General features: G+C 48.0%; 3 protein-coding genes across 6 annotated transcripts in view; 2 read left to right on the plus strand and 1 right to left on the minus strand.

Annotated features, from left to right (window-relative positions):
* AK8 (adenylate kinase 8) overlaps window positions 1-10,167 on the plus strand; it is a 64,732-nt gene extending 54,565 nt beyond the window's left edge. For all 4 annotated transcript variants that reach the window (XM_027911620.1, XM_027911622.1, XM_027911624.1 and 1 more), the window contains 2 exons: window positions 7,929-8,009; window positions 9,570-10,167. In XM_027911620.1, coding sequence (XP_027767421.1) covers window positions 7,929-8,009; window positions 9,570-9,766 — 278 coding nt within the window. In that variant the 3' untranslated portion in view covers window positions 9,767-10,167. The remainder of the gene's footprint in view (window positions 1-7,928; window positions 8,010-9,569) is intronic.
* Window positions 1,685-22,056, minus strand: GTF3C4 (general transcription factor IIIC subunit 4). Its single transcript, XM_027911619.1, has 7 exons — window positions 21,826-22,056; window positions 19,827-21,647; window positions 18,311-18,441; window positions 17,493-17,581; window positions 16,684-16,834; window positions 14,121-14,128; window positions 1,685-1,696 (listed from the first exon to the last, which is right to left on the minus strand). Exons 1-5 carry the CDS (start codon window positions 21,877-21,879, stop codon window positions 16,770-16,772), a joined length of 2,160 nt encoding a protein of 719 aa, XP_027767420.1. The 5' UTR covers window positions 21,880-22,056; the 3' UTR covers window positions 1,685-1,696; window positions 14,121-14,128; window positions 16,684-16,769.
* A 312-nt stretch (window positions 22,057-22,368) lies between these two features.
* Window positions 22,369-26,565, plus strand: part of DDX31 (DEAD-box helicase 31) — a 45,456-nt gene continuing 41,259 nt past the window's right edge. Inside the window, exons 1-7 of the mRNA XM_027911618.1 lie at window positions 22,369-22,442; window positions 23,741-24,000; window positions 24,175-24,250; window positions 24,675-24,718; window positions 25,134-25,204; window positions 25,446-25,510; window positions 26,321-26,365. Coding sequence (XP_027767419.1) covers window positions 22,407-22,442; window positions 23,741-24,000; window positions 24,175-24,250; window positions 24,675-24,718; window positions 25,134-25,204; window positions 25,446-25,510; window positions 26,321-26,365 — 597 coding nt within the window. The 5' untranslated portion in view covers window positions 22,369-22,406. The remainder of the gene's footprint in view (window positions 22,443-23,740; window positions 24,001-24,174; window positions 24,251-24,674; window positions 24,719-25,133; window positions 25,205-25,445; window positions 25,511-26,320; window positions 26,366-26,565) is intronic.

Below are 26,565 nucleotides of genomic sequence, written 5' to 3' on the forward strand. Positions count from 1 at the left end.
TAGCTCTGCACAGTGGTTATTATTTCTGTTTTATGACAAATATTCATAAAATATTCAGGACCCTTTTTTAGAACATTTACACACTTGATTGTGAAATTTTCCAGCTTCCTGGGGACACAGTAAACATATTGGGGTTCTCTTGATGGACTTTTTTCTCTCTTAATTAATACTACGCCACATTAATATTTAATCAGATTTAGTTTTCCTTTCCCCAGAAGTGAACCCTATTACATTTGAGGATTTATTTGACAGTATTTAAACAGGGAATTTTTATTCCCTATTATGAAATTGGTTTCCTTTGACACATATATAAAATGACACATTATAACCCATCCCTTTATTCCCTCCCCTTGCCCCCAAATCATACTTTTTTTTTGGTGTCAGTTCTTTTATTTATTTTTACATCCCAAATATCTTACTAACAGCAAAAGTTAGTGTTTTTAAATGGTGGGGGTGGGGGTTAAGTATCATTTACTATAAATTTGATTCTCTTTATTTAATAAGGAAGAAAAGTATAGGTTTCCTTGTTAGGAGCAGGAGGTGCCAAAGCGAAGCTGCAGCCGGGTAGCAAAGCCATCATTTCTGAGATGAGTTTGCTGGCTCTTAACCCTGGAGCTCTTGCTCCACTCAGGTTTGCTTTGCAGCATCTAATTATTGCAGGGGAGGGTTGCAGGGATCTGAGGAAACACGGCTGCACTCGGGGAAGGGGGTTCAGGTTCCTGACCTGGGGCCTCTGGGGCTGCAGAGGCTGTCGATTATCTGAGGTGGGGTTGGATTAACCCTGCCCAGGGTGGGAATGGTGCCATCCCCAACACTCCAGAGCGGTGCTGGCTGCCATCTTATTCTGTGATTCAAAAAAGCACCGCTGGAATGAACTCCAGGGAGAATGCAAAGATGCTGGAATAACAGCTGAGAGTAAGGAGGAGGCAAAGAATAAAAATGAGGGGAGAAATGTAAAGCAGTTTTGAATGGAAGTACTAGTGCATCCCAGCCACTTATTACAGATGGGAAGAGTTAATATTGCCTTCTCCAAAAAAAAAGCTTAAAAAATGCATTGAAGCCACTCCTACAAAAACATCTGCTCTGTCTCTGGGTGCCTTTCCCTGTGCTCCTGTGACATTCCCACAGCCCTGAGTTCTGCAGGCCACTGCAAGGGCTCTGCCTGCCCCAAGACCTGGGGTTCCTGCTGGGCTGAATCCCTGTGATGCCCATGGAGCTGCTTTGCTTTATCCCAGCTGGAATCCAGCCCGTTGTTCTGTCAGACAGGCAGCCAGTGCCTGTTCCCACCGTGTGGGCTGGGGTGGAATGTTGCTGGTGGGGTTGGACACGGGAGGGACCCCTCACCTGGGCTGCCTGGGCTGGTGGAGCTCAGCACATGGAACTGGTGGGTGGAAAACATCCAGTGGAGTCATTGCTCTGCACTGCTGGGGAAGGGAAGGGAAGGGAAGGGAAGGGAAGGAACATCTACAGCTACTGAGGATGCTGTTCATCTCTCTCCCCTGGCCAGGAGCCACATCCTGGGAATAGTGCCCCACTTAGCTGCCTTTTGGAGTTATTGGGCAGAAATGCATCCATTTGAAAAGATCCAGTGCCTAGAAATAGCTTGTCGTCCCATGAATCATTATAGGAGCTCGATGAGCAAAACACTTGTGCTGATTAACCTGTGTTTTAGTGCTTAGGCAATGTGTTTTCCCTCCTGGCTGAAACCTAGAGGGTGAAATTACTTCCCAAAATAGACTCCAGCATCTTTCATTAGAAGATATTCCAGCATTTGAAAGAAATCAGTGAATAAAACCTCCCAACAGCTCCTTCCATAAATAAGAGATAAGGATCATTTTATCCATTGCAGAGACAGGCAGAAGGAGTATTTGGGAGAGGGAGGAAACTGAGATTCATGTCCAGTCAGTGGTGCAGCCTCAGAAGAGCCTTTGTAATCTGGTTACCCGTAGGCAAAACAGCTGGCTTAGAGCTGCACTGAGAGAAACCTGAACAAGGCTGGGGAAGAGGCTGATGGGATCTGTGTAACCAGTTTTTAATTTTTAAGAGGGGATTTGGGAATGCAGAATGTCATTATGGAAACAGGATCCTGTGGCTGAGCCAAAGAAGAGGCTTAAGCCAAGGTTTCAGGTTCAAGGTGTCTTTGTGCTCCAGGGAAGGGAACATTCTTGAGGGGAACTGATTGATCCAAGGCAATAGCTCTGGCTGGAAAGTCAGTGAAGACAAGATGGGCTGGGTTGTGGCTGGGATCAGGCACTTGGCTTCAAATCTAAACTTATCTGTAGCTGTCAGCTTGGACCACTAAGTTGATTTGCCGTATTGCTGGGATCATTCAGTGGTGCTACCCAAGGAAAAGACCTTTTTGCAGTGCAAACTGTTTTGGTACCTTGACCAAGCCTGCCATCCCTCTCCTGTCTGGCTGTGGTCCTTGTACCATTCACAAGTTTGTGCAGTTTTATATATTTTGGAAACTTTTAACACCAAAAAACCAAGGTCAGGTTTACCAAGGGGTCTCACAGTTGAGCCAAATCCAGGACAGTTCCTAGAGATGGTTCTTGTCACTCTGCCAGTTCAGTCCATGATGCCCCCCAAGGTTTTCCATGCATTTGTGAATCCATTCCCTCCAACAGCCTCAGCTCTTTCTCAGCTTTGTATTTCAATTACAAAAATTGTAGCCGTTGCATTGCCAGAACCGAGTCCTCCAGGAGAGTTATTTTCCATGGGGAATTGTGCCATGGCATCAGGTGACACTGTTGACATCTCCATATGGAGTAAGGTGTTCTGTGCCTTATGAAAGGCACAAGTTTCTAGCCTTGAATTTGATATTTTTTGCTATTTGTCTGCCTGGAAAAGAAAGTAACTTCGTGTCCCTTCCTCTCTTTCTTCCACTCTCCTGTTCTCTTTTGCTCTGATTTTGCTGGGGTTCTGTCAAAGTTCTGGCACCAAAGTTTGCTGTAACTTTGAGATCACACAAAGCATCTGATCTTCACATTCTTGTTGGTTTGTTGTTTTTTTTGGTTGTTTTTTTTTTTTTTTTTTAAAAGCAGACTGATGTGGTACGTTGTAAACTGCCAGGAGCACTTGCTAATTTAGTAGTTAATGACAGTCACAGAGAGTGTTTTTCTTGCCCCTGGAGAGGTTTTAGACACAGCTGGGGTAGATTTGCCACTATCAATTATGCACAATTTTAAACAAGAATTGGCCAGCAGGGGCCTCTTTTTTTTTTTTCTTTTTTTTTTTTTTTTTTTTTTTTGCAGAGTGCAGAGTGTGAAGAATGGGAATATGGCAGCTGGTACCTGCCTGAGACAGGGAAGACCTACAGGAGTCAAGAAAATATGGGGAAAGATTAACAGCTTACTATTTTCAAAGTTGCAGTTTCAAATCAAAAGTTTAAGTGCTACATTTAAAAGTGGCCCAGTGGTGGTTGGTGTGGTATTTTTATTTTAAGTCCAGCGTCCTAACTTTATTTGCAAGGCTTCATCTGGCCCTGGTGTAGCCACAAGCAAGTCAGTAGTCTCTGTTTTTAAAAACCAGCTGGGGAGTCAGGATCCTGTCTCAGGTATCATGTTGTGTTGTCTTTACATCCTTAAATGAAAACAAGATATGAAATCAATTGGATTTAATGGTATGGGTCTCATTTCACAACAATAGTTTTCTAAAAGGAGGGCTTGGCTTTGGGCTCCACTCCACCAGTGTCCATCCAGAGCTACTCCAGGTGCTGGGAGATGCCAAGGATGAGAAGCTGACCTAAGAAAAATGCTCAGGTCTAGAAGAGTCAACATCTGGATCCATCCAGGTCGGCCTCATAAAACAGCTGTGTTCAAATTACAGGACCTAAAGGGGTGCAAGGCTGTGGCAGAGCCTCAGTTCTCTGGAGATGGGAAAGCAGCTGGATGGAAGGGCAGTGGAGCCATCCTGGAAAGGGACTATCCATAGCAGGAGTGTTCCTTATTCCCCAGCACAGGGATTCCAGGATTCAGGCACACAGCACTTGCTGGTCTCATGGCAACACTCGTAATTTTTCCATGACAGGTACTTTAAGTGGGGACATTATACCCAGAAAACAGGAAAGCCACCACCAAATAAACTCTTCCGAGGACAGCTCTGAGCACTGCCAGTTGTTAATAACTTGGATTAACTGGGTTGGCTGCCATCTGGAACAAATGCAGCTCAGGATTAGTTGAATGCTGTTGTGTAGGTCAAAAAACCCTTCCTTCACTTATTGTGTGGTTGTGACACATTTTTGCAAAAATGCTGCTTCACGGTCAGGTGTGAATTAACCCTTCTACCACCTCTGCCTCACCTTCTCCTCTCTCCCTTTGACAAGGGAAGCCATCAGGATGCCCTGGTGATCTCCAGGATCTTAGAGGATGCTGTCTGAGTAGCCAGAAGCGACTGGAATACCCCTTTGGAATGCCAGATGGCTGATAGGAAAACAACGTTATATTCCAGCTGTTAGAGCTGGAACATATTCCATCGTCATCCAAAGGCAGCCAGCTCTCATTTGACTGGGTACACAGCGAAGGTGTCATCAACATTATTGATTTGCTGGAATTTAATCTCTGGTGTGTCTGGGAGCTGCAAGAGATCAGAGAAGTGATGTCAAGTACAGTGAGGAAGAGGCAGGATTCTGACACTCATTTTGCCTTTTAATATTTGCGTTAATGGTTTTGTTATCAGTGCAACCTGAGAGGGCTGGGAACAAAGGAGAAGGGACAGAGCTGTGCCTGTGAATCCCTCAGCTCCAGCCCTGCATCCAGCAGCCTTGTTGCCACCCAGTGTGAGTCAGGAGCATGTTTGTCCTCAGAGAGCTGGGAGGTTCCACCCGGTTCTACCCCACAGAGCTGGAACTGGAAGCACCAGCCTGTAACTGAGTGCCAGTGATTTTTGGTTGCCCGTGGGTGGATGCTGGGCCTGTGACACAGGAGTGAGGGTTCCTGGAGCACCTCACCTGGTGCTGACTGACACCACTCACCTGCTGGAGCTGAACTAACAGCCCTGGGAGGGGAGCTGTGCTGGATGCTAATCCAGCAGGATGATGTGGTGTACTTTGATACCAGGCTGTGTTTCCTCTCCTCCCTGTCTGCCAGTTCTGATGACATCTGTTTCATATTTCCCCTTGATAGAAGTTGTGACACATTACAACATACAAAGCCTGGCTGATTCCTAAAGTGAGCTTTACAGAGGAGGCATTTATGGGGGAAAAAAAAAATCACACTTGGTGTGTGAAAGGGGGCCAAGCTCTGCTTGGAGATGAAGTCAGTGCTTGCAGGGAGTTGTTCCAGTTACTGCTGGGTCGAGGTCATGGGTGCAACTCTCTGTCTTACGGGGATTTCCACGAGAAATCCAACAAATATCATACCTGGACAGCTGGAGGGTCAGGTTTGTTATGTGATCAGAGTCACAGCAGGCTGAGGGAGGGACAGAGGTGAAATGTTGCTCAGAAATACCTCGAGGAGCTGCAGGAGTTGTATCACACAGCCCAAGCTAAGGCTGCACAGAGTGCACACATGTAAATAGGCTTTACTCATGTGAGTAAACCTCCTGGGGCTGCATAATAGACTGTGTGGGGTATGTGTCTCCTTCAAAATGGTAATAAAGCTTTCTAATTGGAAGTATTTTAAGTCTAGACTGTAGTTCTGTCGGTGGTTTTCCCCTTCATCTTTTTTTTTTCCTGCTTCTGAACGATTTTAAACTGACAGCCCTGGGGAGTGTTGTTTCCTCTTATCTGCAGGAGATGTGTGGAATGGCAGGGTAAGGCATCCCACCTTCCCCTGGAAGGACCCTTGGATTGGGAGTTTGTGCTGTTGAGCAGCATATTCTGTGTGTGTTGTTACAGAGTGGATGTGGGGGGGAAAAAAAGAAATCCATATTAGCAGGGATGTCTGTACCCTCCCACATCTTCCCTGCACTCTTCTTTAATGGTGACACCAGGCTGGATAATAAGCAGCGTCTTGTTTAAAAAGGAAGGGAATCTCAGACAAGGCTTTCAGAGTTCATTTCGTTGGCAGCTTTTTAAGTGGGAGTTTTTTAGGCTCTTCTGTTTCAAATACCATAATACTTTTTTGTGTTAGTAACTATGAATCACGACAAGCTTGCTTGATATGCCAGGTTATAATCCTTTAGTGGGTTTGTTTATTTGAGAATATAATAGGAAGCCGTATCAATTATCATGACTGTATAAATGTTGTTCCTCTCTACTAGAATATTCATCTTGAGACACATCATCAGATGTTACCTGTTCTGACAATCACGTTTTTGTGCCATTGTTGGGCAACAGAAACAAAGAAAAAACAAAATGTTAAGAGTGTAAGGGATAAAAGAGTGTTGAAACTGTTGTTCTTTCCCTGTCTTTGGAATCTCCAAGATCTTGAATGTTTTATTCCTGGCTGTTATTTTGTTACCACAGTGTGAATAGAAGTCATTATCTGTAAACATTTGAAAAGAGAGATGATTTTCATAACTTTAAATCCTACAAAGGATTCTCGTAATCTGCTACGTGCACGCCGAGGTAAAGCTCAGCCTTTCATCTGGTCTGATCCCACCCAGTCAGTGTAAAATGTTCCTTTGGTGAATGTCTAAAGCACGCAGTATCTCCTGTGAGAGGCAGACAAAAATGAAAACAGGAAGCCTGGCCTTGAAGGCAGCAGCAGGAGAAGGTGGATTATAAAGGGAGATGTGTTTGCAGCCTTCAGGTCGTGCTCTCTTGGTAAAAACCCGTTTTTGTAGGTTCAAAGGAAGCCTCGTTTTTGATTTTGGTTGAATTAATTGTCGAATGTGATCTTTGTGCTGATCTGCTTTAGTCTCCAGCAGCTGGGGGATGGGGGACTCAGGTCTGCTCAAGCTCAGCAGTTTGTCAGGAATTTTCTGCTCAAGAGCTTTTGAACGTGAACATAAAATCAACAGGACCATTGTAGTGAACCAAAGTGCCAAGGGGGAGCTGGTGTGATATGGGCACAACAGTTTATATGCACAGGGTGGTGTGTCTGGGCTCAGGGGTGGTGGATTTGCCTTTGGGGTCTGCATCCCAGTCAGGCCTTTGTGTCACCTGTAAGGAATGAGTTGGCAAGTCCAACTCCATCCTCTGGTGAAAAAGCTGTTCCTGGGGTGGAACCCTCACCAGGCACTGAGGGGCTGAGCCTTTAAGGTGCTGAGCAACCCTCTCTTGTTCAGACTCAGTGGGAATTGCAGGTTTTGATCTGAAAATGAAGCTTTAACATTTGCTTCCAGCACCGTCACCAGCAGGGATGCTCCCTGAGGGACAGGGAACTGTCACCAGCAGCAGGTGCCATGGGTTATGTCCTCATCCTCCTTTCAAGCATGCAGGACAGGAGTGGGAGCCCACAGGACTCCCACTGTGGGGAGACAAGGACAAAAGAAGTGGAAGTGGACTAAAACAGCAAGAGGAAAATCCCTCTGATGGGCACTGAGTAGTGCAATGCTGGTTTTAGGGAGGAATCCGTAATGCTGGCAGACACGCCCTTTTTCTGTCCTCGACAGGAACAGTAGACATTGTGAATTTGCCTTTTGCAGCATGTTATTGTGACTGTAGTTGCTCTCTGGGTCGAGAAGCTGTATCCAGAGAAATTCAGAGGTAAGTGCTGGCTGGCGAGCAGGCTGTGATGGACCCTGAGAGAGACTCCAGCTGGAATTCCCTCCCTATGTTGTCCTGTCAGTGCACACAGCACACACAGTCTGTGTGCCAGAGAACTTCTGCCTTGCTGACCTGGAGACCAAAAAGCTGTGAGGACAAAGCAGCAGAGGAGAGATCCTGTGCCTGTGCTCGTGTGGGTGATGCTGCAGGTGTGGGTGCTGCTGTCACTGCCATGCTCGAGCGTGCTCTTCGCTTGGGTAAGCATTAACTCATGCTCTGAAGGTCACAGGTGATGTTCTTGGGATGTTAATGCCCTTCATTGTTACCTTCTCCATAGGGTATTTTTCTTTAATCTGCCCTACGAGTCTGTCATGGAGCGACTGTCCCAGCGGAGGACGGACCCCGTCACTGGGCAAAGGTTTGCACTCCTGTCTCGTGTTTAACATTTGTCAAGACTGCCAGGGAGATGAAAGCACCAAGGTAGACTTCACAGAAATCTCAGCAACTCAGGAACGCTGTGCTCTTGCTTAGGGATTCCTTAAAAGGCAAGGTAAAACTTTCATAGCTCCTGGAGCACCAGCCCACCTTCCTGCTGCTCCTCAGAACAGGGCATTTTAAATCCTGGAGCCTGCAGGATTTAAAACCTACAGGAGCAAATAGCTCAGGTCTGACATTTTAATGGTAACTGAATTGGTTGGTAACATAATGCTGAGGGAAGATGTCTGAAACCAAGCCTAAATGCAGATGGTTTTCAGACGTTCCCCTGGGAATTTTGAAGGCTTCCTAGCTGGGGAAAATGGAAAACTTGCTGCATTTTACTTCCCCAGGCTCCTGTGATGGTCCTGTCTGCTGGGAGGTATTAATACATCTCCTGCTCAGTAGAGCAAACTCGTTGGAGCCACTGAGTCACTGCAAGGTTGGGCTCTCCAACGTGGCAGTTCATCTCACTGGCATCACACACACCCCTGACCTTCAGCTTTACTGCCTTCTCCCCCTCTTGCTTTTTAGGGAACAAGTAACAAATTTATCCTCCTAAATGCCTGCTGGAGTTGGTGTGCATTTACAATTTTCACTTGTGGTCTGTTTTTATGATTCCCCACACTTAAATTTTTAAACCACTATTTTACTTTTCTAAAGGTTGAATCCTATTGCATCGAAGACAAATACTGAGCCCTCAAAGATTAAGGCCACAAATACTGGATTTGTCCCGAAGTGAGAGCTGATTATTCAGACATCTCACTCGAGGTGCAGCATTAACTTGTGACAGCAGCAGTGATTTGCTGTAACTGCTCTCTTTGCTCTAGTAATGAGCGATGTGGTTGTTCGGCAGAAATGAACGGGCTGAAGCAAATCATTCACACATCTTTGCCTTTCTTATCATCAGGATTAGTATCTGTTCAGTATCTGCTCCAGTTAACACGCTTTCCTCTTCCAAACTCTGGGGTTTATTCCTCCCAGATTCCTGGTGAATTGAATTGTTTTCGGTGCTGGGTCTAATCCTTGGCACCCCTGCAGGGCAGGGGAGGGGGTGGCCTTCAGCTGTGCCCTCGGTGACTCTCCTGTGCAAGGGGCTCTGTGTCCACATCCAGCACCAGCTGGAGCTGGAATGCAAGCTCTGTGCAGAGACCCAAGCTCTGCTTCTCTTCTCCCAGTTGTTTTGTGTCAGGGCAGAGGAGACATTTCCTCAGAGTTAGAATTACCAGTTCCCATGGCAGGGAATTTAAACACCTGTTTGCTAAGGAGCTTTTAGAGATTGTTGGGAGCCTCTGGCAATGCTGGAACACCCTCAGGATTCTTTTGCTGTCATCTGGCAGGACTTTGAGGATGAGAACCCTCTGTCCTGTAGAATCCTTTGTTTTAAAAACCCAACCTAAAGTAGAAAAAGAGGCACATCCAAGGAACTGTGATAGACTATCAGGAAATGGCTGCTGTGTCCTCAGCCTGGGCTGACACAGGGGCATTTCTGTCTCCCCTCCAGGTACCACACCACCTTCAGACCAGCTCCCACCCCGGAGATCCAGGCCCGGCTCAGGCAGAACCCCAGAGACCAGGAAGAAAATATTGAGAAGCGCCTGGAAAGCTATTACAGGAATGTCAAGGACCTGGAGGATTTCTATGAGGACGCCTTTTATGTCAATGCTGACCAAGACCCTTATGCTGTCTTTGAGTTCATAGAAAGCTGCATCATTAAGCCCCTTCCGTGTAGGAAATTTAGACATTTGTAATTAAAAAGGACGGTGGCTGGAAGAGTTGATTTGAAAGTTTTCCCCCTGTCATATTTGCAGGCTGGTTGCTGCAGTGGCAGGTTATCACAGGGGAAGAGGAAGTCAGCCAAGCTGTGTTAAATTTGGAGCTCACCAAGGCTGAGTGAAAGTACAGAGAGTAAGAAACTGGGCTGTAGAGGAAATTTTTTTGGCTTTTGCTTCGTGATGCAAAGTAGGAAGCACCGTGGTGAGGGAAGTCCTGTTTAATTCAAATATCTTTTTCTCTTTCTGAGTAGTAGTTTTGTCTTAACTGTGCAATACCCACGAAGCCAATTTGGAGTATTAAAGCTGTTAGACGTGTTTGTGTCTTAATTCACCCACTGCTTTCCACTAAAACCACACAGGCACTGCTCTGTCCCAGGCTGCTGCCAGCAGTGAACTGTCCCCAAACACAGCACAGTGCATGAGGTCAGAGTGCAGAGGTTTTTACTCCCTTGTCAACTCAGATTGCTTAAAAAAAACTCTGATAAAACCCTCTGCAGATGCACCAGCCATCCCTGTCACCCTGTTCTGCTGGGCAGGAAGACTCAGAACAGCTGGAAAAGATCTCCAGAGCCCCAGGAAAGTGGCTGCAGGTTCATCACTTTCAGATCCCGACCAAGGACATAACAAGCTGCAGGAGCAGAGAAGTTACTAATTCTGTGTTGCTGGGGGAAGCCCAGCTCCAAATCTGTAGCTGCCTTGATTGGGCTGTGCCAGGGCAGGTTGGTGCCCAGGATTTTTGCTCTGGCTGGATCTGGCTGCAGTAAATGCTCAGGTAAGTCTTTTTTAACTGGAAAATCTCAGATGAAAGGCACAGCAGTCATTTAGCTGTCTCAGATTCTGCACATCCTTAATGCCTGTGGGAAAGGGGTGTGATTTGTGCTGTGGCTCAGAGGGGAACTGCCTTTGATGCATCTATTACGGCTCCCCCTGTTCCTCCCTTGTGTGTGAGTGTGAATTCCTCCTGACCAGGGGATGGGGAGGAGCCTCAGCTTTCTCTTGGAAGTCTCTGTGTCTGGGAATGTGCAGGAGTCCCTTGTGCCTTGTCCCTTCAGAGAGGACAGGCCTCCAGAAAAAGCCTTTTGGGTTTAGATGACTTCTCTGACTTGCTGTAAATAGCTTTGGGTCTTTGTTGCTGTTTTTAACTGTGTGTGTCTGAGTCTGTCTGGGGAACTGAGAGATGTACATGCCAAACTTCCTTCTTGTTCCTCTAGAGTAACTTCAGGTGGGAAGACCCTACTTATCTGGATGGCTGTGACAATCTTGTGTTATTTTGGGCGGCTTTAAAGTCGGAATTTTCAATATCTTTGGCAGGGTTGGTGAATGGGAGTTGGGCTTTGCAGCCTCGAGGGCTGGAAATCTTAAAAATCTCGGAGTGAGCATCTTTGAAACCTAAGAAAGCCCAGCCCAAGCAGCTGAGTCCTCGATGCCTCTTGCCCTGAGAAATTCCAGCTCCTGGTGCCAGGCTGAGGCAGAGGCTGCTCCCAGGGCACAGGGCTCAGCCACAAACCCTCGTGCACAGCTGGGCAAGGGATTTGTAACAGTCCTACCTGTTACAAATGTGCTGTTTGGTAACTGCTTGGGCAGCTGGTTTTTATGCCGTTGCTATCAAGACACGCTGTAGCATTCATGCATAATTGGGAGCCCTTCTATTAATAATACATGGGAAGCTCATCTTGCTAATATCACCTTCATCTGAGCGCTCCTACTAAATATTTTGATAGATGAAATGGGAAGGGAGTGGATTTAAATACTGTTTGTACTGCGGCTGGGGTACAAAAGGGACAGCGCATCTTTAATTAGACAGGTACATCTGCTTAATTAATTTAGCTGTAAAGCCCTTTTTCCTCTTCATTCTTTCATCTATATGCGGGCTCTATATTAGTTCTGCTCCGCTGGTTCCATAGAAACTGAGAAAAAGGGCTCAGTCTCATTGAGATGCACTTGGCATGTCTGGGTATGGAGTCTCAGGTCAATGGTCAACCCCCAAGGGTTTGCAGCAGGCCTGAAGTGCAGAACGTAAGGGTTAGCAGAACATGCTAATACTCATGTAGAACTCTCCCTCAGAAACAACTAAAACAATTGACATTCATTTAATTACTGTAAACGAAACAGCCCCTGCATGACTTTGCATAGTAAAGCCTGTTAATGCCAAAAAGGTTCAGTGGGTGGAAGGAGGAATTAGGCTTTTATAATTGGAATGCAACACTTCAAAAAACCAATTTGGTTGATTTTATTAGCATCTTATTCTGGCAAAACAAATGTTGAGCAATGGGAAAAACAAGGTAAAGAGGAGGTGGGAAGAACACAGCAGGGATTAGATTTTACTTATTGTGCAGCTTGTCCGGGTCTGGAATGGACATCTTCCATCACTCTGCTTCCCAGAGACACTTTGCAGGGAGGGCTGCTCGGAGGTTGTGCCATACCCTATATGTTATGCTGTTCATTACCTAGTTCAGCAACAAGGTGGTTGTCCAGCTGCTCCACAAACTTTTGTGCCACCTGCTCCTGGCACCAGATCTTCAGTGGTGGAAGGACACTTGAACACCCCTGGACAGGGCACCCTGTATCTCCAGCACCATCTCTGCGGGAACTCCTCGTAGCTCCTGAAAGATTTTCCTGCTCTTACCTCTCCCCCTGAGGTTTGGATGGTGCTCAGGTGATGTCACAGCCTCAGCCATGAACCCTGACCTGCTCCATGGAGCAGGAATGGCTCTTCCTCTCCCTGATTCCAGAGCTGTAGGTGGCACCTGAGACTCCAGCAGCTGTGCCTGCAAGGCTGTCCTGCTTCCCAAGTGGGAAGTCATAGAGGAAGGGCTTTGTATTGGGGAGATCACACTTGTACAAACAGGTCTCCTGTAAAGGGTATTTTAGGGCAGAACAGTGTGATCTGTTGGTCTTGAACTAGGACTGTGGTTGCATTAAGTCCTTTTATGTCAAGAAACCCTTAATGAGGACAGAGAAAGTGGTGTTGTGTCGCTCATGATCGCTGATGATACATTACCCAGTGGAAATCCTGGTAGATTTAAGAAAATCAGGGAGACGCTTATTGGCTTTGTGCATTAGCAACAAAAATTAGCATTTCCTCTCTAGAAATATGCCACAGGATTAATAGGATGAGGAAACACATGAAAGGAAAGGGTAACTGAACGATGAAGCCCCTGATCCAGAGCTGAACTGAGGTAAAAGGCAACAAGGAGGTCCCCTGTCACCAATTCCAGAGCAGGAGGTGTAATTTGGAGACAGGGCTGAGTCCTCATGACCCCAGACTTGCACCTTAGTTCCAGGAATGGCATCCAGCACCAAGGCACTGGGACACTCTACAGTCCAGAGCTGTTCTGCTTATCCACCAAACCTGGATTAGCCTGGATTTCTTCATCCCAGTGGAGGAGGGATAAACTCTGTTATCAGTGTGAGTAGCAAATCTTAAATGCTATCAGAAGCTACTTATCAGGAACAATGACACATTAGCTTTGGACACAGAACAGAACCTTTGGCTATTGATTCTCAGCTGCAGGAGCAAATACCACAACCCTTAATAAAAGCAGCAGTGCATCAGAAGCCCTCATTTGTCTGCTGGTGTGATTCTCCCTCTGGAGATGAGGCACCATGAACAGCCAGAGCGTTCACCACCAAATGGTGAAGTAGTTGAGGACAACCTTCAACTATTCACTTGTTTGAAATGTCCTGCAACACTTAGGCAAAAACACAGTGAGATAAACTCCCTGATCCTGTGGGATTTGTTCTTGCAACACTTCACCTGGTGTCTCTGCTATCTGTTAGTTTGGGGAGGCAACTCCATTAGTGGCAAAATAGCACGAGGAGCTGGCAGCAGGTGCTCCCACCTTGCTCCCTTTTTTGCCTTTCCCATGGGATGAAAGCAAAAGGTTTGATTAGGATAGTGTGTGGGTTGTTCCAGTGCTCCAGGAATGGGACTAACCTGTGTGTTCCCAGAACTGCACACCACGAGTCCAGGAGGTAAATGGTCTCCTGCAGCAGCCTGAGCTGCTCAGTGGGCAGAAAAACCCCCTCAGAGCAGCAGCAGGGGTTAAACGTCACTGCCCGAGGGGGACTCTGCTTTTCCAGCCTTGCTGGTTAAAAATGCACTGAGGGACAAGTGCTGGTCTAAACAAAAATGAAATCCCAATTCCTGGGCACTGTTGTGAATGGGTCAGGTGAGAAGTGAAAGCTTCGTGCCAAAGGATCGCCACTGGCAGGCAAAGCTGACGCTGTGGGCTTGAAAATTCCCTTCTCCCAGCAGTCTGAAACCAGGTTAAATAAACTGGCAGTGCTGGACTGAGTATTTACTGCCTTGAGAGACAAAGAAAATGAACATTAATGCTGCCACGTTAATGTGAGGTGTGCTAAAGCTTCTACATGGCAAAGCATTAAAACTCAATCCGGGGAAATTCAAGAGTTCCAGAAGTAATCACCAGGAATTAATCTAATCTGTTATTATGCTGAGCCTTTGGGTCAGCCAGACTGAAAACACTTCAGCAGATCAGGATATTTTTATGGTTTCTAAGCCACTATCAAAGCAGTGACCCTTGGACTTTTTCTGAGAGCACTGACATGGTTCTGCAGAGCTCCCTCCCCTTTGCCACAGGCAGGAAAGTTTCTGATTTGGAACATTTACTGATGAGCAGGTCACGACTGTCAGGGCAAGGACTTGCAGCTCCCACTTAGAATAGAACTTTCTCAGGCACCACAAGTCAAGCACCTGTTCAGCTCAGGCTGGAAATGGTTGTTCTGCTCCCCCCAAGCCCCATCAGCACTGGGAAGGAGAGCAGAGTTGTCCCAGGGCTGGCCCCAAACTCCACACACGTTGGCTATCGAGGTTACGCTGTGTTTTACTGGATGCCATCACGAGCTACATTTCCTTTCTTTGCAGACACACATTGAAGTAATTTCACTTTTCAATGCACAGCAATAAAAAACTAAACATTTCTTTAATACAATTATGGTACCACTTCCAAGGATATTTACAAACAAGGCTAATTATTTTACAGATGAATGTGCTTCTGCTGTTCTAGGCTACTGTATTAATATTATTCTCAGCACGGTCATGCTTATGCATGAGACACTGAACAGAAGGACAGCTGACTCGGTTAATGTGAGCTGAACAAAAACTTGCTTCTACTGGAGGTGAAGGAACATTTCCAAAATATGCATAGTCATTGAATCGAGAAACCAAGCACCAATCACACATGCACTGTTGGGAGACTGATGCTGTCAGGACAATTCCACGATTTCTCAACAGCTGTAGAGCACCTCCCACACAGTTAAAGTGTCAGGAATCACCAACAGGGCGACACCTCTGCCACTGATGCTCTGCAGAATGGAAATACATAAACTCAGGATTATTTGACAGCATGGATTGAAGTTAACAAGACAAACTGTACCAGGTAACCAGAGACATTTTGGAGGTGTTATTCCTCTAACACTGCATAGGAAGTTGAAAAAGATTCTCCTGCTCCTGGTAGGAACAGGGAGAGAGAGAGATGTTTTTTTCTGATAGGACAGTTAGAAGGCAAAATAAATGTCCGGGTGCAGCCACACTACATCACTGGTGTGTTTGTGAATCCCTGGATGAGGGACTGGGGTTATCCTGAAGGAGCCTACAAGAAAGATGGAGAGAGACTATTTACAAGGGCCTGGAGTGACAGGACAAGAGGGAATGGCTTCACACTGACAGAGGGAAGGGTTAATGGGATATTGGGAAGAAATTGTTCCCTGTGAGGTGTTGAGGTCCTGGCACAGGTTGCCCAGAGAAGCTGTGGCTGCCCCATCCCTGGGAGGGCCAGGTTGGACGGGGCTTGGAGCAACCTGGGTGAGTGGAAGGTGTCCCTGCCCATGGCAGGGGGTGGAATGAGATGATCCTAAAGGTCCCTTCCAACCCAAACCATTCTGTAATCCATGAACAGCTTCATCAGACTCCTTGGCCTTACCTGGAACATCAGCCACGGTGGGGGTTTGGTTTGGGGTGTTCTCTTTGTTTGGGGGTTTTTACTGTGTTGCTATGAAAAGAGAAACTGTCAGCTGGGAGTGATTGCTTGTGTGTCAAACTTGTGTAAAACTCAATTCCTGGATGAGAAAGACTTGCAATTTAATTGAAAATAAGGTAAATTAGTAATTTAAAAAAGGAAAAGATGATTCCTGTTGGTAGAGGGTGAAGTGAAGCCAAAGGCAAATACATTGGCAAAAGCTGGGAAGGAGTTAGCTCAGAAAAAGAAAGTGGGGTAAGAGAATTAAGAGCACTGGAAATTCTATATATATATATTAGTGTTTAGTCTAATTGCTATTAGTTTAACAATTATTACATTTTAAAATTATTTTTACTGATCCCTGTTTGACCCAGGCAGCCAATATCCCCCTCCTGACCTCAAGAGTGTTACAACAGTTACTCTTCTAGACTTTAAGTGAAAATACTGGAATGGCCAATTTCTTTCCCATGGCTGTAACTGGCACGTGCTTCGCTCAGCAAGGAACTGGAGCCACAAATTCTTTTGATAGTTTAATATTCTGCAGCAAGTGCCAGTGCTTGTTAAAAAGCAAAGGGAGCACTACAAGCTGAAGCCTTCTCTACCCACCAGGACTGTTCCAGAGGCAGCTCCATGTTCCCGTCCCAGCTTTTGGGAAATGACACATTTGGGCAGAAAGGACAGTTCACACTGTGCTCAACACTTCAGTTGTCAGTGTCCAGCTGCTGAGCCTTCCATGGGGTGCTCTTCCAAACCTCTTTTAAACTGGCTCTTCCAGGTGTACTCCTGTTTCTGGAGCGTGGAATGGGCTCTGGATTCGAGGAGTTTGCAGAACCCCTGATGTTGTATGTACAGGGCTGTGGACAATGTGCTCCTGTGCTCTGTGGCCCTCGAGGCTGAGGGGAGCTTATGGAGTAGAGAAAACACTTTCAGTCTTTGCAGAGCTTTTCTCTAGAACACGGGAGAGTCACAGAACGTGCAAGGTCCTTGCAATAACCTCTTGATCCATTCAGGATCTGCAAATAAGAAAACAAATTGTTCAAAGCTGAGGGTAGAGATGAACAGAGGAATGACACCTGAGATGCACAAAGAGGGATGCTGAACAGTTTATATTCACCATGCAGGAGTAACTGAGAATTCAGAGGAATTCAACTCCATTTCTGTTCTGAAATTTTAAGTAACGCCAGTTTAAATTCCACCTCAGCAGGGGACAAAGCAAAGGTGGAACAGCCTGTGCTATATCCTTACACACTCATCTAAATACCTATATAGGAAATAAATTTAAAGGTTCACCATGGCACAAATGTGGTGTTCTCATTTTCTAAACCGAAATTAGATCCTTCACATAACACAGTCCTTGGTTCCTGTTTCTTTGTCCCTCTTCCATAACTGGATGCTAATATATTCAACCTGAATGTAAACTAACTGCTGTAGCATTCCAGCACAGATTGTGTTTACCCAGCTCTCATTAAAATGTGGGATTTATACATCAATTTCTGCAGTCACTGATTAGCAATTAACACATCAGACAACAGGACATTGTGAAGTGCAGAGCACTGGTGCTTCACATGGTAAGTGTCTGAAAGAGAAAAGTCAATGGAACTAATTGAAGACATTTTGCAGATGCAAGTTAAAAAGACCTAATCGTGCCCCTTTTGCCCCAGGACAATTTACCTTCGGGGGTTGGGTGCCGTGCGATGCTGTCGTGAAGCAAACACCTCCTGTACACCAGACTCTGACAGGACTGGTAGGTCAGAAAGCACCTGTGGAAGGACGAGGAGTTTTATCAATATACCACTGGAAAAGGTTTCATCACTGGCCAGAGTATTTTTAGCATGTAGCAGAGGAGGTGAAAAGCTTGAGGCTCCTTCAGGCCATGCCTGTTTACCCGAAGTAGCACACAGTGCCTGTGAGGCAAAGTTTTATCTTTGGGACACACTACTGTCTTGCCAAGGCTTCAGGGACAATCTCCATGAACCCCACACAGGAAGATTTTATTTTCTAGATGTTCCAGAACTTGCCTGACTTCTCAGTGTGCCTGTTTCCAATCTTTTTTTTGTTAACACTGCTTTTGTTTTCAAACAATGAAGGAGCCAGAACAAACCTTCCCTTGGCCTGATGTTCCACAAAGGACGACTTGTCCCTAATTTTCCCTTGCCTGCTTTTTCCCTGTCCCCACCTTCCCCCACGTGGGGAAAAAAATTAAAAAGAGGATCAAACCCCATTTTATTATAAAATTAATATTTATTTTATTATAAATATATTTATAAAGTAGAAATTTATTATTAAAAAAAAACCCTGTACTGCTAAGGAACCAAATCCACTGCCCTCCCTCTCTCATGGAAGAGGACAAGTAACAGCCAGCAAGCACTGCAGCATGGGTAAGATGCTTCATGACTTTTTACTCCAACACTAACAAGCAGTTTAGGTGAACTCTTCCAGTATGTTCAGATGATCCAGAGGAGGGTAAAAGCTCCTGCAGCCCCAGTTACCTGAGCCAGATGTGGCCGTTGGAGCACACGGCCTGCTTGCGGTCGGTGAAGGGCAGGATCTCTTTGCACAAACTGCAGTGCTCCGGGAACGTCTGTTTGTTCATTTTCTTCAGGATGTGCCCAATCAGCACCTGGAACACACGGGAGTCAGCAGGGATTACAGCAGCACAGCTGAGGGGTGCAAATGCCTCCCAGGGTACTGTGGTTTCAGAGCATGATACAGGATGCACTGAATTCAAAGAAATGAAGGGGTAAGAAATGTAACACCCCACTAAGTGTTCATTTATTCTCCTCGTGTTGTCACCTCCTAAAGATTTCTGACCCACAGTAAAGAGACACAGACCTGAAGAGCAATAATGTTAAGCTATTTTAAAAAGTACTGAAGGAACTGGTATCACACCACTGACCATTACAGCAATGCTTTCCCTCATGACTACCACAGTGGATGTGCTAAAAGATAATTCCTGTTCAGAAGTGACCTGGATGCATGTCCTGAGCAGCCAGCTGGGCGTACACTGGAACATTTCTGGGATCAGCTTTGTCTGTGACGTTTCAACCGACATAAACCATATCCTAAAGACCTTCAAAGTGTGACAGCAAACAGATAGAATAGAATCTAGAAGTCAGCTTTTAATCACTATAAAAAGAAGAATCTTGTTTCTAAGATAAGCAAAGCAGCCTCTCAAGCCTTCAATTCATCGTAACTGGATGCTGCAACAACCCAGCAGTTGGGCCAGAATACTCTCCCAGTGAGTTACTGATGGCCACGCCTGTGATTCCAGCAGGGAGAACACCACACACATCAGCAGTGGGCATGTGCTTCCTTCCCCTGCCCTTCTGGATGCAAAGTAAAGGCTGATTTTTAGAGTTCAGGGGATTTAAGGACTTAGGGACTGAAAAAACTGTTCCTCTCACGAAGAGGAACTTGAACCATTCTTGTCATTGAGTCTGAAGAGCCAGGAGGCTGATGCAGAATGTTCCCACCTGTCTCAGCCTCTGGAGCTGATCCTTCCACTGAAGGCTCAGAGAGCAATGCCAAGACCTGATGTAGCACCTGAACAGCCACAGAGCTCAGTTACAGAGACTTTCAGAAATGACACTTCTGCAGCTCCTAAAATTGGATCTGCAGCATAACTGACTAGAGGAGATGCAGTCAAAGTTTAGTTTTGCAGAGATGATTAAATAAGCTCAGTCATGAGAACAAACATCTCTCTCAATTAGTATGTGTTTTAAGCCACTGAGAGCAGCAGAACAACCCCAGTCCTCTCCCTTGTGCTGCAAAACCTCAGGCAGGATTATTCTTTATTGTACCTGATCCAAAAGGCACCATCCTTACTTACATCCCTTCCTACCCCACAATTTGAAGGAAGGGCATTTTAAGCAGAATGCTCTGCAGGAGCTGACTGGTAAGGATGACATGATTGCACTTCTCTTTCCCACCCCAGCTGTATGTTCAGGAGGGAGGAGAAGGAACTAACTCCTAACATGGAACCCCCTGAGCTCAGAGGTCACTTACTCGGGCTGTTCTGTCATCGTAGCCATCATCAGACATTAAGAAGTCACAGACTCCTCTGGTGGGAATGCTGGTGTTTTCTGTAATCCATGTGTGCAGATAAACTTCTCCCAACACCCGTTTCATGTGTTCCCGAGTCAAGTGCATTTCCACGGCCTCAATCTGGGCCTGGATTTCAAGAAGTTTTTCCTCCATTGGCTCCCGCCCTGCAGTGTCACTTGGCTGATGGAGAGAATCCTCTGCAGTGTCATCTAAGTCCACACCTTTGCCTGTGTCACACAGGCTTTGCTTGCTGGCTTGTTTCGAAGTTCCCTCCTCTTGATCATCCTCCGTGCTGCCCATCCCAGGGGAATCCGAGATCAGGATTTTGGCGTCCTCGTGCGAAGGTCTCCACGTGGCCTCTGAGGGAGCCTTCTGCATGGACTGGTACAAAATCCTCAGGAGAAACAGCTTAAACCTCCAGAAGTAAGTGGAACCACAGCTCTCGATCTTTTTATCCAGTGCCTCCTGTAAGAACTGGGGAATGTGCTTATCCCTCAGAATTTTCCAGCGCACGAGATCCGTCAGGTCCACCTGCCGGAAAAGGTTCTGGACGGAAGATTCCAAGAGCTGCGCAGCCGCCTCCTCGAAGGTTTTGAGGGTGACAAACTGCACCTGGTAGTTCTTGCTGACGGGGTGCAGCCCGTTGGCCATGCCCTCGGTGGTGATGACCGCCAGGTACGCCCCGCACGGGCTGACAGCGATTCCGTGAGTCCTGACGGAGCCAAACACCTCCGAGAGCTTGATCAGCTGGTGCTCAAACTTCAGGGCCACGTCCGTGAAGATGGGGATGAGCTGCCTGACCTTCCCGTCGCTGGAGCAGGTGTACACCGTGCCGTTCTGCTTGTCCGCCGTCATGGACACGATGGGCAGCGAGTGGAGCCCCGTCACGTGGGAGTTGTGGACGTTCAGGCCCGCCTTGGAGATCAGCAGGAGGCACCAGAACACGTAAGGGCCTCTCGCAGCCACCACCAAGCTGCAGCTGCACTTCTGGTAGGGGTGGTAGAGGGGGATGCACTTGATGCTGTGCACGGGCAGCTGGTCCATCTCCTGCCACAGCACCACGGGCTGCCTGAGCGTGAAGTAGCCCTTGACCGCCTTGAGGTTGACGGGGAGGATCTTCACGGGGCCGTAGGCGCTGCCCACGATCAGCCCGCTCATCTTGCGGTTGCCGTGCTCGTACTCCCACCAGGACAGCACGCTGGGGGAGCTTATCCCGGACTCGATGGTGTTGCAGGAAGTGATGGACTCCTTCCCCAGGAAGGGCAGCTGGAACTGCCACACGGCGATGCCGCCGCTCTCGAAGAGCACGGCCAGGAGCACGCTGCCCACGTCCCGGCACTCGTTGTTGTGCTTCACCTGCTGGGTGGTGCAGATGCCCGACCACTCCATGCGCACGGGGGCCTGCATGCTGTGCCGCCGCTGGAACTCGGGGAAGTCGCTCAGCTCCCCGCGGGGGGCGTCGCCCTTGCAGAGTTTGTAGCCCGCCTCGAACAGGCGCTCCCCGTAGAGCTCGGTCAGGTCCACCAGCTGCACCCACTGCAGCCGGTTGAGGTTGGCGTGGATGGTCAGCCGGTTGTCCATGGTCAGGGCGGCCAGCAGGCACCTCCCGTTGGCGTCACAGCCCAGAGGGGACCAGCTGGAATATTTGAAGCCCCTCATGGGTGTCAGGGACTTCCCCTCGGGGTTGAACACTCGGTCCAGCATGAACGTCTGGCTCACGGTGGGATCCGCGGAGCTGGCGAACTTCTCCTTGCACTCGGCCACCTCCTTTTTGGGGCCCACCTGCAGGGCAACAAAAAGAGCCATTAAAACAATCGTACAACTAATTTTTTAGACAATTAAAGAAAACCCTCCCGATGTCCAGCCTGAAGCTCCCCAGCGGAGCCCCCCTTTAAATATTCACACACATTAACGAGGTCCCACTAACGAGGGTGCCCCTGGGGCCGTGCCGGGCTCTCACCTTGAGCACGCAGGCGGCGGCGGGCGCGGGCACTGCGGTGCGGTGGATGACCATGTCCTGCCCGCCGCTGTGCACATCGCTGAGCTGCTCCAGCACGGCGATGCTGCGGGCCGTGCTCACCGACACCCGGTGGTCCTCGGACCACGCCAGCGGCTCCAGCCCGCTGGCGCCGTGCTGCAGCCGCACCGCGGGCTCCCGCCGCACGGCCGTGAGGCGGAACCCGGCGCTCGCCGCCGCCTCCTCCGCCGCCACCTCGAGCCTCAGCGGCGGCTCCTCCCGCCCCGCTGCCGCCATCTTGCCACCGCCTCCCGGGCCGCGCGCACGCGCCACTGCCGAGGTCCCCCCGGGCGGGCCCGGCCCGGGGCTGCCCCCGCCGCCGCCTGCGCGCCCCGCGGGGCCAGGACGCGGGTGGGAGGGGAGCGGGGAGACCCCCGAGCCCCCCGCGGCCCTGAGGGGTGGGCAGGGGGTGGCGGGAGGACGCCGGTACCCGGGAGGGGGAGCCGGGCTGGCCGCCGCTCTACCCTCACGGAGCGGGCCGGGCGAGGGGCGGCCCCGGGGGCCTGCAGAGGAGAGGGAGGGACATGGCGGCAGGAGCGGGGCCGCGCGGGATCGGCGCGGTACGAGGGGGGAGCGGGAACGGCGGGACAGGGGGATGTGCGGGACACGGGGATGTGCCAGACATAGGGATGTGCCGGACACGGGGGGACACTGCGGGAACTGCGGGGCAGGGGACACTGCGGGGCACGGGACACCCCGACCGGCCCGGGGCTCGGGGGCTGAGCGTCCGGCAAGTTGTTAAATGGGGCTTTGTGGGTACCCCGTCACCCCCCGAGTCTGATCCCGCTCCGGGGGCTCGCAAGGGCTCCCTGGGTCGGGGTCTCGGGGTCAAGCAGGTCCGAGCTCCCCCGAGCCCCTCGGGTGCGCTGCGGGGGCACAGCCCGGTCCTGCCCTCACCGATCCCTGACCCGCGGGTGATGCTCCCCCAGCTCTCCCGGCCTCATCCCCCGATGCTTTAAAATGCTGCCAAAGAGAGGAGATCTTATACTTTAAAGGAAACTTCTAATTGTGGGAAGTGCTGTGAGATGCAGGATTGGATGCTTTGCTTTGAGGAAAGGAGAATAAAAGCAGGTTAAATAGACGTTTTCAGTTGTTGTTACAGTGGTTCTGGGCTGTTTCGGTTGTTATTCCGAATTTTTAAATTGCTCTTGAAATACTGTGCTGAAGGGTGTGTGAGTGAAGGGAGTGACAGGATTTATCCTGGTTGTATCAGGTGCTTTGAGACAGGGCACCCCGCCTTTTCTGATGGTGATTGTTGGTGGAGGGAGGTTGGGTTTTGGTTGTTTGCCCATAATGTGAAGAAACAGGTGAAAAAAATAAGAGAGCCTGAGGACAGTGCGGTTTGTGGGAAGACAAAGAGTGTACAACTCAGAGGGGGGAAACGGGGTGAGATTCCGCTGGTGTTTCACATTTCAGGAGCTTTGCAGTTGTGATGGGGGAAAACACGTTCATTGGAAAAGGGCAGGGGGACAAATGAAGTTTAATTTGCTAATTCACTCTTCCTGGAGGGATATGAGAAGAGCAAGACTTTTTCTGAGGGGATTGAAGATCAGCTGCAGGAGGAGAAACCAAGAGCTCAGAAATGCTGAGAGTTGGCAGCAGCGTAAGTTGGAGGGAAGTCCAGGCCATCCCTCGTGCCCACAGAAAGAGGGAATCCTGCAGGGATGGCTTCAGTGTGGGCTGGAGATCTGCAGAGCTTGAGGAACAGGTTTTTTTAAAGCTTGTTCTGCTGAGTCGCTGGAGAAGGTGCACGAATTCCTTTAGGAATGAGCAAATGATTCTAAAAACAAGGTGTTTTGCTGGCCATGATATCCTGTTCATTGTCAGTCACAGTGACTCTGATTTGTTCTTGTTGAAGCCACCTGATGCTCTGAAGAGGAAGCTCCAGTCGCCACACGGGACCCCACCCGTGAAACGCCAACGCCAACCCTCCCTCAACACCTTCAGGAAAGGTGCCCCAGAGGCTGACACGAGGGACAAGGGGAACCCACCACAAAGGCCCGTTGGCAAGAACAAGAAGCAGCTGCCTGACAAGCAAAATGAAAGCCAGAAGGGCAGACCTTTCATCAAGACATCCAGCCTGTTCAAGAACAACCCAGATATCCCAGAAATTCACAGGTATTCGAGACAAATGGGAGGGGGAAAAAAAACCCTTTCAGTGCCTTGATAGTCAGTGTCTTGAATTCTTGCCCTTGCTGGGTACTGCAGTTTTTCTGCTGTTTGTGTAGAATGTTGATGTATAATTTTTTAACCCCACTTTGTGCTTCGTTTGCTTTGTTTCCCCTGGCTCAGAAAAGCAGTGCAGCAGGTGCAAGAAAATGTTTTCACTACGGATTCTTTCGGCCAGTTGGACCTCCATCCTCATCTGGTGAGTGGCAGGGAGGCTGCACAGCTCAAAACATGGTTTTTTTTGGGTGGGGAGCAGGTTAGAAAGCTGAGAGGGGCACCTTTATTGGTGGTGACCTGGACAGGGCTGCCAGTTCTTCAGCTGATTCTGTTGCAGTCTCTGAGCTCAAGGTGCTGGTCCCTGTCCTGACCCAAACACAGTCCCAGCACCTTCACTGCTTGCAGCTGTAATACCAAAAAACCCCAGAAAACCAGCAATGGTGTAATTCTGATTAACTAGGAAGTACTTTGAGGACATCAGAACTTTATATTTGGTTGTCCTGGACCAGCTACGTAGAAAATAAACATCAATCTCCTGGTTTTTGCTCTGTCTTGTGTTACAAAAAAAAATGATAAAAGGAACAATTTGACAATGAAACCTTTACTGCTCTTTATTGTCTCTCTAGATCTCCACCATAAACGCTGTCCTAAACATAAGTACCATGACCAGGTAAGCAAATTCATATAAAATCTTTGTGCTTCACTACCCCCTAAAGCCAGTCATCTGTGATTGTTTCATTATATGTAATTGGTTTGTGAAGACCACAGTGCTGTTTGCTTTGGGGTTTGTTGCTTTCAGAGTTTGGGATGGGAAATAACTTGTTAGGTACACAGGAGGTCACAGCTGAAGGTGGAACCTGGGAGTCCTGCCTTCTAGTTTGGTCCTTGAATCATAAAAACCTGATTTGAACTGATCACATCTGATGCCTCTCCAATGGCCCTGCTTGGAAATCAGCTTAGCTGATGTAGCCACACAGCAGAGATAAATGTGTGGAATTTGAGGGGAAACAAACTGCATGTGAAAGCTGTAGGGTTCTATTCTCTGTTTCATTTGTTTTTCCTCACCTGTTTGGTTTGTCACACAGCGTTCAGAAGCAAACAATTCCTGTGCTCCTGCAAGGCAGAGATGCTCTGGTGAGATCTCAGACTGGCTCAGGTCGGTGCTGAATTGTCACTCTCCTTCCTTAGGGCATTTTAACTGGGTCCCAAAAACACAGAACTTAAACCTCACATTCCCAGTACAGCTCATACAGTACCAGGCTGGGACGGCTGGTGGGGAGCCAGGCTCTGACTGCAGTTTAAGAATGGTGGGATAAATGGTGCTTTAATTTGCTGAATTGCCACTTCTTTTTTTTTTTTTTAATGGAAAGTTTTCTGATTTTCTCCCTTTCAAAAAGGTAAAACTCTTGCCTATGGAATTCCACTTGTACAGTCTTTGCAAGGAATGGAATCCAAAATACAGGTAGGTGCAACAGAATTAAATACATTTGCTTTTGATAGTAAGATTAATAAAAATAAAATCCAGCTCTTGTAGTCATTACTGTCTCTTCTTATTGCAAAGGTCAATCAGTGTGTCCTCCCCTTTATTTGTGCACGGGATGTGTGGGATCCTCCTGTTCTGTTGAGATCCAAGATCAGTGTCACTCATTCCCCATTGCTCCTGGGAGGAGGGTAAACTGAAAATGGGCTGAATTTCCAGGGTTGGAGAGGACAGAGTGCAGAAGAAACAGTGGTCTGGAAACTGGGAGAACTGAAAACAAAGGTTACTGCCTTGTTTTTAACTAGACTTTGACATGGAGTGAGATCTGATAATTGCTCCCAGTTTGGATCATCTGGTTGACCAGGAAATGCTGCTGCAGATCTCCCATCTTTTTAAGGAAAGGGGTCATCCTGACTTACAGGTGGAAGTGTTTCCAGCCCATCCTAGGTAGTTGCTTTCTGCAGGGGTTACCTGTAGATCGTTGCTGTTCATCGAACAGGAGAGTGTTTGTGCAGCTCAGAAATACAAGAGTGAAACAAGGTGTGTGTGGAATAAAGTGTTGGGTTTGATTGTGAGCAGGTTCCAGCAGGAAAGAGAAGCCAACACAGGATTGATATGGGAAAGACTTGATTTTTTAAAAATTTTTTAAGGTGGCAATACCCTAAAATGTTGTGTACAAACTCGTACTGAAGCCCTTCAGAACTCTCAGTGTTGTCTGAGAGCTGTGAGGTGTGGAAGTTCTCTGTTTATTGGTGCTACATTCGTAGTGGACCTGACCTTGTGTGTTTGCAGCGCAGCGATGGCCCTTATGCACTTATACTCGTCCCAACAAGAGAGGTAGGTGGCCTTTTTCCTTCTGATTCTCAGTGTTTGAACACTGATTTTTAACGTGGGTCCCCCAGAGAAGGTGAACTATAAATGCTCCCCATCTTAGGAAATGTTCTCTGTCCTGGTGCTCACACCTTGCCCTCCCAGGAGGAGCGTTGTCATTGTTGTTCAGTGCCACACCAGAGTGAGGGAGAAGGAATTTCTGAGTT

This window comes from Empidonax traillii, unplaced genomic scaffold (genome assembly GCF_003031625.1).
Source record: "Empidonax traillii isolate 1590-97213 ecotype Southwest subspecies unplaced genomic scaffold, ASM303162v1 scaffold34:size3740991, whole genome shotgun sequence".
NCBI classification, from domain to species: Eukaryota; Metazoa; Chordata; class Aves; order Passeriformes; family Tyrannidae; genus Empidonax; species Empidonax traillii.

Bases quoted from the DNA above. Each gene is read 5' to 3' on its own strand.
- GTF3C4 (XM_027911619.1), bottom strand. From the start codon at position 21,879: ATGGTCATCCACCGCACCGCAGTGCCCGCGCCCGCCGCCGCCTGCGTG. The intron at 18,442-19,826 runs GTAAGTGACCTC...CGTGTGTTCCAG, and splicing joins ACGATGACAGAACAGCCCGA to GTGCTGATTGGGCACATCCT. The intron at 17,582-18,310 runs GTAACTGGGGCT...GTCCTTCCACAG, and splicing joins AACGGCCACATCTGGCTCAG to GTGCTTTCTGACCTACCAGT.